This window comes from Esox lucius, chromosome 17 (assembly GCF_011004845.1).
Source record: "Esox lucius isolate fEsoLuc1 chromosome 17, fEsoLuc1.pri, whole genome shotgun sequence".
NCBI classification, from domain to species: Eukaryota; Metazoa; Chordata; class Actinopteri; order Esociformes; family Esocidae; genus Esox; species Esox lucius.
The window spans coordinates 42,317,211-42,331,714 of record NC_047585.1 but is presented as its reverse complement, the minus strand read 5'-3'; the positions used below and the strand labels follow the sequence as shown (position 1 = coordinate 42,331,714).

The 14,504-nt window shown below is 47.8% G+C and overlaps 1 protein-coding gene across 3 annotated transcripts in view; it reads left to right on the top strand.

Moving 5' to 3' along the window:
• Positions 1-14,504, top strand: part of slc12a5a (solute carrier family 12 member 5a) — a 142,615-nt gene that overhangs the window by 86,625 nt on the left and 41,486 nt on the right. For all 3 annotated transcript variants that reach the window (XM_029114087.2, XM_029114088.2, XM_029114089.2), the window contains exons 2-3: positions 7,900-7,997; positions 9,172-9,312. In XM_029114087.2, coding sequence (XP_028969920.2) covers positions 7,900-7,997; positions 9,172-9,312 — 239 coding nt within the window. The remainder of the gene's footprint in view (positions 1-7,899; positions 7,998-9,171; positions 9,313-14,504) is intronic.

Sequence of the window (14,504 nt, the reverse complement as noted above, 5' to 3'; positions counted from 1 at the left end):
TGCTACCAGCTTATCTGGTCCTGCCAGATTGGTAGAACGGGACAGTGCAGGGCTTCTGTTACCAGCTGCCGGCAGTCTGCTTCCTGCCACGAAGGCAGACGCCTTTCAAGTCTCCCAGGCCTTCTGCAACGTCTAGGCTTGTAAAGTCACCTCATCATACACTTGAATACTTCATTAAACCCCTGGGGGGGAATCTTGTGTAACAGCAGCACAATAAAAAATTAACTGAACATAATAAGCTGGGGGCGGGCGTTATGAGTGGTGTTGGGGGGGGTGGGGGGCTCTGTACATGTATATACGGTGTCCAGCCAGGCCTGGTCATTGATTAGAAAGCACATACCATGTTACCATTCCAAGACATTGCAAGAGTCATCAGCACAGATTATATTTAGAACTTAAATTCAGTTAAGTTATTGTGGACATTAGACACACAGACACAAATATCAGAAATCTCCAGGCGTGACTGATGGTGCAGCTTGATCTGAATAGTCATGGAAACAGCTCAGGTGGTAACTATGGTGTTAAACAGAGAGAGAGAGAGATTGGCCTCAGGTTCATGGGACCCACTATGACCTGTTGAAGTGATGAGGCCTGTGTATTATGAAACGCCCAGGTTCATGGGACCCACTATGACCTGTTGAAGTGATGAGGCCTGTGTATTATGAAACGCCCAGGTTCATGGGACCCACTATGACCTGTTGAAGTGATGAGGTCTGTGTATTATGAAACGCCCAGGTTCATGGGACCCACTATGACCTGTTGAAGTGATGAGGCCTGTGTATTATGAAAGACCCAGGTTCATGGGACCCACTATGACCTGTTGAAGTGATGAGGCCTGTGTATTATGAAAGGCCCAGGTTCATGGGACCCACTATGTGTTGAAACCCAGAGAAGAACCACATCCTGTCATCCCTGGAACACGGCGATGACACAGTGTCTGGGCGAGTCTCGTGTAGGAAGTCCTCTCTCTCACCCGGCCTCTCTCTCCGTTTGTCTTTCTTTCTCTCCACCTCTGTGTCTATCTCTTTCCTTCTTTTTCTCTGACTCCTAATCCCCCTCTCTTTTTTTCTTTCCCATTCTTCTGGAAGTGATTGCACACCTTTGACTCCACACGGGGGACTATTTCCTCTGTCTCTGCCCCTCGGATGGCTTGTCTGTGTCTGCTGGGCCACACTCCGAGGTGTGGGATTGGTAACGGTTGACATTTTAGTGTGTCTTGTCACGCTGTCCTCTGGGTTTTGGGGCGTTTTTTTCCTTCTCAGAGGGTCTTGAGATGAGAGAGTGTCCAGCGTTTCTTAGAAGTATTCCCCCAAGGGGTTCATTTGGGACGACGATTCACACCTGCTCATATTTCATCAGAACTGAGACGCAGCTGGACGATCGGCGAGACATTGTCTTCGAGTGGCGAGTTGATGACCAGTTCCCACTGGGCCCCTTTTCCCATCAGGCCTTGGGGTATCTTTTACAGAGGGGAACTGAGGTCAGTTCATTCCTTCGCTGTCAGGAGCACCTTGTCCAAAATGTTTCCCAATATAATAAAAGTGTAATAGTGTTTGGCTCGGCATCCAGAAGTCGCATGCTGTTGGCACCAGTATGGAGATTGGCTTCAAAGATAAATTGATTTTCTGTGTGTGGGAAGGTGAAGGTGAATTTTAAATAGATTACCTTTTTGAAAATATGTCCCTGCTTGCCTCCCTTTTCATCACCTCGATCCCTCCCTGCCCCTATCCTCCACTTTCATCATCCCTTCGGCCTACTGGCCCTGTCAGGCTCCGCAGCCCACCGGTTAACGTGTCTGTAGCCCCTCCAGGCAACAGCGATGTTGTTCATCAGCCTGGGGTCCGCGCTGCCCCCGGTGTCTGTTCCTCTACGCACTGTGCCTGCAGGGTCGCACCGTGATTCTGGACGTCCGTGGCGGTGAGGCTCGGCTGGGAATCCGATGTGGCTGAAGCCTCTTGGCTAACCGGCACACCGGCACTCTGGAGCCCACGGAGGGGCTTGACCCGGAGTGCCAGTCGGAAGCTCCTCTCGGTTACAGACCGCTAGACTGGACTGGAGCAGATATGTCAGGGCTGTAGGATTTGGATGAGGCAGTGGTGTTAGTGCTGTGGACGTGGATGAGGACGAATATATTTGTACTGTAGGAGGGGATGAGGACAAAGATATTAGTACTGCAGAAGTGGATGAGGACAAATGTATTAGCACTGCAGAAGTAGATGAGGACCAAGGCATTAGTACAGTAGAAGTGGATGAAAACCGAGATATTAGCGCTATAGAGGTGGATGAAGACAGAGGTATTAGTGCTATAGAATTGGATGAGGACAGGGGTATTGGTGCTATAGATGTGGATGAGTACAGCGGTATTGGTGCTATAGAAGTGGATGAGGACAGGGGTATTGGTGCTATTGAAGTGGATGAGTACAGCGGTATTGGTGCTATAGAAGTGGATGAGTACAGCGGTATTGGTGCTATAGAATTGGATGAGGACAGGGGTATTGGTGCTATAGAAGTGGATGAGTACAGCGGTATTGGTGCTATAGAAGTGGATGAGGACAGGGGTATTGGTGCTATAGAAGTGGATGAGTACAGGGGTATTGGTGCTATAGAAGTGGATGAGTACAGCGATATTGGTGCTATAGAAGTGGATGAGGACAGGGGTATTGGTGCTGTAGAAGTGGATGAGGACAGGGGTATTGGTGCTATAGAAGTGAATGAGGACAGGGGTATTGGTGCTATAGAAGTGGATGAGGACAAGGGTATTGGTGCTATAGAAGTGGATGAGTACAGTGTTCGAGTTGTACGGGGCAGTCAGGAGTGCCAGAGAAAGCAGGACGTGTTAACCGTTTGATCTGGGTTTCGACCAAAAGGGGAAATTATTCAAATTATTATTACTTAGGCTTTAATAAGTGTTGATGGATGTTTTTTTTTATTTCAAGAGTTTACCAGGTGATGGTTAATTAAATTAATGGATTCAAAAGATTTCTGAAATCTACTGGCCCAAACTGATTTTTATTGGCCCGAACTGAATAAAAAAAACATGATACAATTGTATTGTACAGAATTATTATCAAATCATCAGATTATTATACCACAGTTTTGCATGTGATGTAAGACATGAGCTGATACAAGCAATTGCTGTTTGCATAAATATGATGCAACATACATAATTACTTTTTAATGCATACTTATTGAAAAGAAGCGATGCAGACACAGTTTAATGCGAGAACAAGTGAAAACTGAAGCAGGAAGAATGACAAAGATGACAAGCAAATGTTTTAATATGATACTTTGAATATAAATGGAAAATTGAGCCCTGACTGTCTTTGTGTACTGTCCCGATGTTAGGTCTTACTCTGTGTACTGGCCCGACGTTAGGTCTTACTCTGTGTACTGGCCCGACGTTAGGTCTTACTCTGTGTACTGGCCCGACGTTAGGTCTTACTCTGTGTACTGGCCCGACGTTAGGTCTTACTCTGTGTACTGGCCCGACGTTAGGTCTTACTCTGTGTACTGGCCCGACGTTAGGTCTTACTCTGTGTACTGGCCCGACGTTAGGTCTTACTCTGTGTACTGGCCCGACGTTAGGTCTTACTCTGTGTACTGGCCCGACGTTAGATCTTACTCTGTGTACTGGCCCGACGTTAGGTCTTACTCTGTGTACTGGCCCGACGTTAGATCTTACTCTGTGTACTGGCCCGACGTTAGGTCTTACTCTGTGTACTGGCCCGACGTTAGGTCTTACTCTGTGTACTGGCCCGACGTTAGGTCTTACTCTGTATCACTACAAATAGGATAGGAAAAGCAGAATAAACTTAAACAACGAGAGTGGTATTGAATTTCTTTGTGCCTGGTGATGAGTTAACATGAACTTTCTCAAAATCAGGTCATAAAAAGACAAGACGTCTGAGGCAGGAAGCTATGGGGGCACGCGGAATTGATAAAACAGATACTAATGAAGCTGATATGCCTGGCTAGCCATATGGCACCAGGCTGTGAGTAAAAATGACAAGGCCTGTCCATTCACTGCTGGAAGACGACTCAGTAGGTCAATGTCCTGAGAGCTTGGCTAGCTTTCGCCTACCTCGCCTGGCCCTATGCCAACCATCCTAGCCCTGTCCCGGAACGTGCCAACTTCCTGTTTGCCTGTCTCATCCTGGTTGAGGATGAGGCAGTGTCAAAGTGGTGGCGGAGCTGCAGCATCATGAATATTGGGTCTGAGTGCCACTGATAAGAATGGAGGGGTGGGAGCGGGGGTTACGTGCCTGCTTTCCACAAGTGTGAATTGATCTGTCAATAGTCGCTTTGAGGGCAGGACATTTTTCATTGTTCCAATTTGCAGCACTGAAAATCTGAACTCTCACAGAGCATAAATATCCAGCTCAGACAGCCACCCTAGACTAGTAATAATCCACATTGAACAACACTGCACACTTTCAGACTATATGGTAAAACTGATCAGACATTCACTTTGTGCCGGCTGGCGTTGTCTTGTCAGCAAACTGGGTCGTCATGGGGATTACGAACAGGTCAGTTTCGCTACAAGAATGTGCGGTAAGCACCACCGCTCTTCTTCGCCAGAGGGGAGCAATGGATGAGGTAGCTAAAGCGCATTTCCCTAAACCATTTGGTCATGAAGTATAAAAATATAAATTGGCCACTGCCGGTATTAACTTGTGATTGGGTCCAGTCCCTTTCTTAAATCCTGTTGGTTAAGTTGGACAAGGCATCACTCCATTTGAAGTAAGGTTTTAATTCCTGAATTGCAGTGGACTGAGATGGAACTGACCATCGTGTAAACTTGCTCTGCCCATTCAACTAAGGAGACCCCTTACACTTCTAGGCATAAGACACCATTAGGGGAAGGCCCCGACTGCTAGGGGGCCTCCGACTGATATGGGAGAGGGGCCCCCAAAAGGCTAGAGCCGACACTGTTCCCATTTCATAGGCTTTTTTCTCCTAGTACATATGAGACATACTGAATATATCCAGGCAGTCCGGAGGGTGTAAGACAGGCCAGGGTATATTGGCCATATATTCTACACCCTTCTGGCCTCATTGCTTAAATATAATGTATCAAAAGTGCTCCAATGTTCAGAAGGCCTCTCCACTTAAGGCCTCATCAGCTATTCATTGAAGTCAGCCGAAATGGAATTACATGCCAACTCACAGAGCCATTTAAATCAGACAGTGTAGTTAAAGGAGCAATGGGGATATTAACCGGCTTCCGGGTGGGGTGGGGCTTCATCCAGAGGCTTGCAGGGTGGGGTGGGGCTTCATCCAGAGGCTTGCAGGGTGGGGTGGGGCTTCATCCAGAGGCATGCAGGGTGGGGCTTCACCCAGAGGCATTGCAGGGTGGGGCTTCACCCAGAGGCATGCAGGGTGGGGCTTCATCCAGAGGCATGCAGGGTAGGGCTTCACCCAGAGGCATTGCAGGGTGGGGCTTCACCCAGAGGCATGCAGGGTGGGGCTTCATCCAGAGGCATGCAGGGTAGGGCTTCACCCAGAGGCATGCAGGGTAGGGCTTCACCCAGAGGCATGCAGGGTGGGGTGGGGCTTTACCCAGGGGCTTCCAGTGACAGAACCAGTGTGCAGGAACATGGCATACTCTTGAGTTGTGATGTGCCAGAGTCTAGGGGAGAACAAGTATTTGATACACTGCTGATTTTGCAGGTTTTCCCACTTACGTAAGTGGAAAAAACTAACAGGTCTGTGAGAGCCGGAATCCTTACTGGTTGGTAGGTGATCAAATACTTATTTCATGCATTGAAATGCAAATAAATTATAAAAAAAATCATACAATGTGTTTTTCTCACAGTTCTGTGATTTTTCTCACAGTTGAAGAGTACCTATGATAAAAATGACAGACCTCTACATGCTTTGTAAGTAGGAAAACCTGCAAAATCGGAAGTGTATCAAATACTCCCCACTGTAATCCCTATCTTGTAGTGTACATAGGGATATAATCCCTATCTTGTAGTGTATCTAGTACTGTGTCAAACACTCAGAAAAGTAAATGCATCCTCGGTGTTCTGAAACAATCTTTGGGACCGCTGGTGATGTTCCACTTTTGGGAAATTACATTTTCAGAGCTCTACTAAACACAAACTGCACCTCCAGCGGGGAGAATGATTGGTATATAAAGCACTAGCTGATTGCCTCTTTAATTTAAAGCCGAAATCTTGATGAGGCAAAACAGGGCCCCAGTTTGCCCCACTGCTTTTGTTATCGTTTTAGTTCTGTTGGCAAAACAGAGGAGCGGTTTATAAAACGCAGCGGTACCACATCTGCTGGGGCGTTATCACAAAGTCCAGTTATGTCAGAGGGTTTGTTGTTTGAAATAACTTTGTTAAGGTTGTACCCCAAGCAGACATGGCTGTTTGACAAAGTACGGATCTCAGCTTTAGGGAGTAGCTGCCGCATGGACAGATTAAGATTGATGAGCATTAGGTAGGGGATATTGTTAAAGGTGGGGAAGAAATACTAGGATAACTTTGAGGGCATATTTTCCTAATTCATCAGGGTTACTTTGATGTGGGAATTTAATTTAATTTATTATCAGGATAGGTGGACCATGGCGATAAAGCAGGTTGGAGGTTTGCGGGAACACTCATTTTAAGGATGTGTTTATCTTCCCAGCAAAACAGTGCTCAGATACTGTCCGTGTCTACTTGTCCCCTTGTCATGATTTCTGGTTGACTTTCAGGTAGACTTGTGTGTGTGTGTGTGCATGTGTGTCTGTGTGTATCTACTGTATGCATCCATTGACTCCAGCAGTGATATGAATGTATTGATTTGAGAGACAGTAGGCTGTGTTTTTTGTGGTTTTCTCCTGTCAATGTGTGATATTGTTGTGGGTGAAAATAAATGAAATGCCCTGAAAAACTCACAGCCTGTTGGGTAAATGAACAGGCCTATCTTTTAAACAGGGAATGTGTATTTGGCCTAGAGTGGGGTGACATGAGCTGGAACTGAAGCACTGCAGAAGCTTAATATTCTCCTTCTGTCATCAGGGAGCAGCTCTCTGCCTCTGACCATATCTCTGGCGCTCTTTCCTCTCGCTACTCACTCTCTTTATTCTTTCTCTCTCTCTATTTCTCTCTTTCCCCCATATACCCTCTGTAGATCTCTCTCTCATCCCCCACCCTCTGTAGATCTCTCTCTCACCCCCCCACCTTCTGTAGATCTCTCTCCCAGCCCCCACCCTCTGTAGATCTCTCTCTCACCCCCCACCCTCTGTAGATCTCTCTCTCACCCCCCACCCTCTGTAGATCTCTCTCATCCCCCACCCTCTTTTGTTCTCTCTTCATCTTTCATCCTTCCCTGTCTCTGTCGTTCCCCCTGTTCCCCCCCTCAGTTTCTTACCCCCCACAGAGGGAAGTGTACAGACAGTGCTCCCTCTGGCCCACTAAAAATAGCTTGACAGTCCAAGACATGACACCCGGCAAGAAGCCGTGCAATTTGCCATTCTCGAGTCGGGCCGGGGGTCACAACGAGGCAGATATATCTCGGATTCCACTTGGGTTGCCATATTGTTTTCAGCCGTTTCGAAATGCAGACAGCATTATGGCCCTGTTTTTTCTATGTGTTCAGAGCAAGGTCATCCTTGCAGGTTTCGACTGGCAGGCCAGTGAGTACTTAACTGGGGCCATCGGCCTCGCTCGAAGCCTCGCCGTCCCAGTGCATGACATCATATTAGTTGGCTGTTTAGTGTCACTTGTTTGGGGAATGAAGCCCTGAGAGGCGACAGCTTCTCTTTAGTCATAAAGAGATTCATGTGGAGCACAATTGGCGTTCTGCGTTTTTAGCTATTCAACAGGCTGCATGGGAAACATTCCAGCATATAAGAGAGGGTTGCACTACATGCCAGCCTGCTTCATGGTCACATTTTTTGTTTTCCAGGTGACGGGAACCCCAAGGAGAGCAGTCCGTTCATTAACAGCAGTGATGAGGTGCAGAAGAGCCAGCAGTATGACGGCAAAAACATGGCTCTCTTTGAGGTGCGCACACACACACACACACACAACCTTACTTATGCATGTGAAACCCAGGCTTACTGAATGACGACCACAGTATAGTCCTCTGTGTGAGACTGCAGTTTTTGGATCGACACACACACATACACACACATTAATGGGTTCAGTGAGTGATTGAATAAGGGCCCTGTTGGGTTCAATTCACCAAACTTCTATATAGTCTATTTTGTCTAATGAGAAAGAACCACACCAAGAGTCAGAAAGACGTTTTAGAAGTCACTTCTGCAGAAGGGAGAGAGCCGTTGATCTCCACTGAGCCAGGAACGAGCCTGACAGTAGGATTCAACTCAGCCACTCACACTTCTCCATGGGTGGACTCGTTTTTATTTAGAAGCACAGCGTTCAGTAGTCATAACACACATGTCCTTTTCCTCTTGGTTATCTCTAGTTGTTATTGCATACTGGAACATCTTGTTATTGCTCAAAGGTTGTACTGTCTCTGAGCGTTATAGGTAGGAAGCATGGTGTTTCATATCTGACAGTAATGAAAACCACATAACTGTTTCAATTGGAACATGTTATTCTGGGCTTATACTGAACGTAATTTAGATAGACTGGCGAAAGCTTTCACAATGATTGCGACAGATCCTATATGTAACATTAACTTCTTACAGGCCCTGACATGGATTAATGAGGGTAATTATTGTTTGAAGGGTAAGTGAACACCTCAGGTTAACACAAGCACATTTCCAAACCGCTGCAGGGAAGGGCTTAAAGGGAGAGGTTCCCCAAAAAATAGGTTTTCTGTGCACAGTGGAGACCAGTGGTTCCCAGCTTTGGCCCTGGGGTCCCCCCAAAAGCATTTCTGTTGTAGCCCTGGACAAGTCAAGGTGGGACTGATAATTAGTTGACAAGTTGAACGAGCTGTGCTTAGCAGAGGCTACAATAACAATGTGCCTTTTGGGGGTCCTGGAGGACCGGAGTTGGGAAGCACTGGTGTGGCCTGTGTTTGTATGTATTCACATAGCGAATTCTCTAAAAATAAAAATGTCTTTCATCCGTTTTATTGCCGACGGAGATATCTAAAGAATCGATGCTGTGTGAGTACATTGTATCCGTGTATTGCCTGCTTTTGTAATGTTTCATGATGAAGCTGACCGTCGGTTCTGTCGTCCTGGTGGGTCAATGCGTCGTGCAGGAGGAGATTGAAACCAGCCCCATGGTATCCACCATGATCAGCAGCCTGGCCAACTACTCCAACCTCCCCCAGGGTAGCAAGGAGCACGAGGAGGAGGCCGATAATGAGGAGGAGGACAAAAAGAAGAAGAAACCTGTCAAGGTAAGGTGCCATCAAAGCACTGGTCAGTCAGACCTGTAACAATGACTGGTCTGTCAGACCCATAATATACGGTTGGTCAGTCAGACCTAAATCATGAAAATCATTCTGCATACCAGGAGACTAATAACTCATATTTAAACTGTAGTGGAACTCTTATAGGTTCTTTAAACACTCCTTTTAATGGAACAATACGCTTTAAAATGAACCATCAAAGGTTCATTTTTTAAATGTATGATTTTAGAGTGCACTACATCACTGACCCTGATCCCCGCCCCAATTTACCCCCCTCCATTTGTAGAGAAATGGCTGACTGGATCAGAGAGCCTGGTCGTCTTCCCTGGCCCTTCTATGTATATAATTAGCCTGGTTGTCTTCCCTGGCCCTTCTATGTATATAATTAGCCTGGTCGTCTTCCCTGGTCCTTCTATGTATATAATTAGCCTGGTCGTCTTCCCTGGCCCTTCTATGTATATAATTAGCCTGGTCGTCTTCCCTGGCCCTTCTATGTATATAATTAGCCTGGTCGTCTTCCCTGGCCCTTCTATGTATATAATTAGCCTGGTCGTCTTCCCTGGCCCTTCTATGTATATAATTAGCCTGGTCGTCTTCCCTGGCCCTTCTATGTATATAATTAGCCTGGTCGTCTTCCCTGGCCCTTCTATGTATATAATTAGCCTGGTCGTCTTCCCTGGCCCTTCTATGTATATAATTAGCCTGGTCGTCTTCCCTGGCCCTTCTATGTATATAATTAGCCTGGTCGTCTTCCCAGGCCCTTCTATGTATATAATTAGCCTGGTCGTCTTCCCTGGCCCTTCTATGTATATAATTAGCCTGGTCGTCTTCCCTGGCCCTTCTATGTATATATAATTAGCCTGGTCGTCTTCCCTGGCCCTTCTATGTATATAATTCGCCTGGTTGTCTTCCCTGGCCCTTCTATGTATATAATTAGCCTGGTCGTCTTCCCTGGCCCTTCTATGTATATAATTAGCCTGGTCCCTGCACCAAGCAGCTGTTTCTCCAATCAGTCGCCCATTCTGGAGGCAGTTCCCCATCACCACGAGAGCTTTTTATTAAGGCGTTCGGTGGCGTTTCATAATTCCGACAGCGACCCCTCTCTCTCTCCTCTCCTCTCTCACTTCTCTGTCTGTCAGCAGGGCCTCAGGCGCTGTGTGTTGTTAGTGGGGAGATTAAAGGGTTTTCACACAGCGTGACGTCAGGAAACAGTCTGGAGGTCGCCAGGGTTAACATGGAAATGGTTCTGCCAGCGTTACCTGAGACTCTCCGCTCTGCCTTTCTGCAGGAAAGAATTATGATGGTCTTATACAATACTACACCCCCCCTCCCTCGAATGGTTTTCCTTCCAGGTCAAAGCGGTGACTGATTCCCCTTCTGTCTCTCATTAGCCCCCAGTCAGACATTAGCATTTGTGGCGGTACTCGGGCCACGCTTGTATTGTGATTTATGTTACTCTGTGTTGCACCACCTTTTTGTCTGCAGTTTCAAAGTGTTGATGTAGAGCTAAGTGGAGGTTTCACAACGTACTTGTCCTTACTCAGCAAACATAAAATGGGGTGAAAACCAAACAGTCTTGATGGATTTCTTGTATCAGTGCCAAAATATTAAGGTGAAGGTGAATATTAAGGACCAGGCGTTTGGTGAGTCGTCTGCACTGAGCAGGGTGAATGCATGCAAGGCTTCCGGGCCTGATGGCATCCCCCCAAGGCTGCATGCTGAGCCCCCTCCTGTTCTCCCTCTTCACCCACGACTGCGTTCCTGTACACAGTTCCAACACCTTCGTCAAGTTCACAGATGACACCACGGTGGTAGGCCTGATCAGTGACAATGACGAGTCAGCCTACAGGGAGGAGGGCAAGCACCTGGTGACATGGTGCGCTGACAACAACCTGGCCCTCAACGCAAAGACCAAGGAGCTCATTGTGGATTACAGGAAGTCTAAAGGCTACAGTCATGCCCCAGTTCTCATCGATGGCACTGATGTGGAGCGTTGGTCTAGCTTCAAATTCCTGGGGGACCTCTCCTGGACACAACACCTCAACCCTGGTCATTAAGATGCAGCAGCGCCTGCACTTTTCGAGGTGGCTGAATAAGGTCCGTCTGTCTTCCCAGTTCCTCATGAATGTCTACCGCTGCACAATTGAGAGCATTTTGATGAACTGTGCCACAGTGTGGTTTGGCGGATGCTCCGTGGCCGACCAGAAGGCCCTACAACGGGTGGTGAAAACCGCCCAGCACATCACTGGTGCCCATCTCCCAGCCATTGTAGACCTCCAGCACATCACTGGTGCCCATCTCCCAGCCATTGTAGACCTCCAGCACATCACTGGTGCCCATCTCCCAGCCATTGTAGACCTCCAGCACATCACTGGTGCCCATCTCCCAGCCATTGTAGACCTCCAGCACATCACTGGTGCCCATCTCCCAGCCATTGTAGACCTCCAGCACATCACTGGTGCCCATCTCCCAGCCATTGTAGACCTCCAGCACAAGTGGTGTCCTTGTTGCACCACATCCTTCTAGTACATGTCTACCTTGGGAACCTGGTTGCTTCTATCCCCGCATTTCAGTTGCACAGACTGCCTTAGTCCTCAAACATGCTCCATTCCACAGTCAGAATTGCCATTTGCACTTGCATTTGTCTCATTGCACAACTATTCATTCCCACTTGCACATACATACGCTTAATTCTGTAAATGTGTACATTTTCTGCCCTTCCCTATTTGCCTTCCTTGCTCATTTAGAATTGCCATTTTGCACTGAATATCTATACATTCCACTTGTAACATACACTTCATTAAAACTTGCAAATGTCCTTCAATCTTCTATTTGCACTTGCGATTAGATGCTAACTACATTTCGTTGTACTGTCCTCGTCCTGTTCAATGACAGTAAAGTTGAATCTAATCTAATCTTGGTCCCACGGGTAGATGTCCATGGGATGTTGTGATGTATGTCAGCAGCTCTGAAGAGGTGCATTAAGATGGAAACTTATGACCGAGGCCTCATTTGTTACGGATCCGTTAGGATTCATTGGTCTTTGCTGCTATTCGTTGATATCGACTCACTATCCATGATCCCAATTTCAGATTAACGACAATTTAATGACATTTGATTAAACCAAATGACTGAGCTTTGGCTACTCCATCTTCCAACGAACACTCACAGAGATGCAGTGCAGATAGCATCACCAAACCTTGCTCCCTCTACCTCCTCTCCTCTCTCCTTCCTCCCCTTTTCTCTTCCGTCTTTCCTTCCTCCTCTCTCCACCGTCATTCCCTCCCTCTTCTCCCTCCTCTCTCTCCACACACACACACACACACACACGCACCATTAAGCATTGTACCACAGGTTAATCCATACACATTGGCAGGCATTTGGAGGGAAATATTTGATGCCCCTCTCGCTTCTCCTGCCCCCCCCCCCCCCGCCATCCTTAATAATTCATCCAACCTGAGCTGTAATACATTACCCATGCCAGCTCCCGCCTGCCAGACCGGGTGTGAAGACAGCATTACAAGCTTCTCACCCCCCTCTCCTGGCGCACTTCTCCCCTGCCTTCACCTTGCACCTCCACTCTTTTATTTAATTAGACGTCGAGGTGCAGCAACTGTGCTTGGCTCACCTTGGATGTGGTATTAGCTCCTCTGTCCGACAGCACCGTGAACCCCTCAGCCACTGTTTTCCCCGGTTTTTGCCAGGTTTTTCTTCTCGCAGACAGTTGATGCGGTAGCGGGGGCCAAGTCCACTCTTCTGTTTTCCTCTCGCCAGTGTACCAGCCTCAGAGAGGGCGTGAAGGGTCCACATTAGCCTCCAGAGAGCCTGTGTCTGCTGGGTCCTGTGGGACCTGTGGGTCCTGTGGGACCTGTGGGTGGCGTCAGGTGGCCCTGTTGGTTGAAGGTCTTGGGAGGGGTCAAATAGGTGGCGCAGAGTTGGTTCCCTGGGCACCTGGGCACCTGAGCTATGTGGCGAGGTGGCAGAGGGCTGGTCCTGGAGCAGCTGTGTCGGGGAGGGCGGAGGGTGTTCAGGGGGTTGCTGTGGGACCTCTGTGAGACCCCTGTGGGACCTCTGCACCTGAGCCAGACAGAAGAAGGCTTACCGCATATCCCAGGGGGCTGTGGGGCAGCCGTCTCCTCATTGGGGGGGCGCCCAATCTGTGGTGAGAATCCAGCCGCTGTTTTCGCCGCTCTCCCTGCTCTTCCCAGCTCGCACGGCCTCGAGGGAAATCACACTGCTGGCTACTAGGCGAGTTTTGATTAGGCCTCCCCAGTTCTCCTGAGTCCAGGAGTCCAGCAGTGAAATGCCATTTCAAGTGAGAACGGAAGTGGTGTCTAAAAATAGTGTTCGCACTGTAGGGAGTATATCGATTTAATAGAAACAAACTCTCATCTCCTGTGGCTGTTGTCTCTGTGTAGAGTAATTAGACATCCTTTTTTGCAGTTTCTTTCTTCAGGATCTTTCTTGAGCATTTTTACCATTCTAAATGTGTGTATTCCCCTTGACTGTTATTGTGTCGGCCACAGTAGCCTTTCTCAAACCCCAGTCTTTGTGCCGGTGTTGGTCCGAGTAGGAAAGCCTGCCGGTCCTTGGGCAGATCCCAGTGATTGCATTGGTGCCAGTGATTGCATTGGTGCCAGTGATTGCATTGGTGCCAGTGATTGCATTGGAGCAAAAAAGAAAAGTTAAAATGCAGTTGCCAGAAAGAGAACATTTGTAAACACATGAAGTTTGTATGACCCAATTCGAACTCTATTCCCTACATTGTGCAATGCGTCAGACACAATATATGAACACCGAACGCAAAGATCAGAAAGGGCGGAAGTTACAAGTACATCTCAGAGACGAACCGGGCTGCTGTGCAAAAGAAAGACCGTCAGAAAAGCTTAAAGCTGGGTGTCTGCATGAGAGCTCTGTGGCGACTGCTGACGATGATATCAAATACAATTGAGGCATTGATTTCATAGATTACCACAGCCGGTTGAACCTGTCTCAGGCCCCTGGGCTACAGGTCCTTCGTAGGCCTCCCGCCTGCGGTCAATCCAGCGTGCAGTGGCCACGACCTTCCATTCATACACTCATCCACTGTTTGCACACGTTATATCGATTAGCATATAGTCCTGAATGCAACAAAATACCCCAAGCATACAGGTGCACCGCCAGTGACAAGGGCTCAAAAA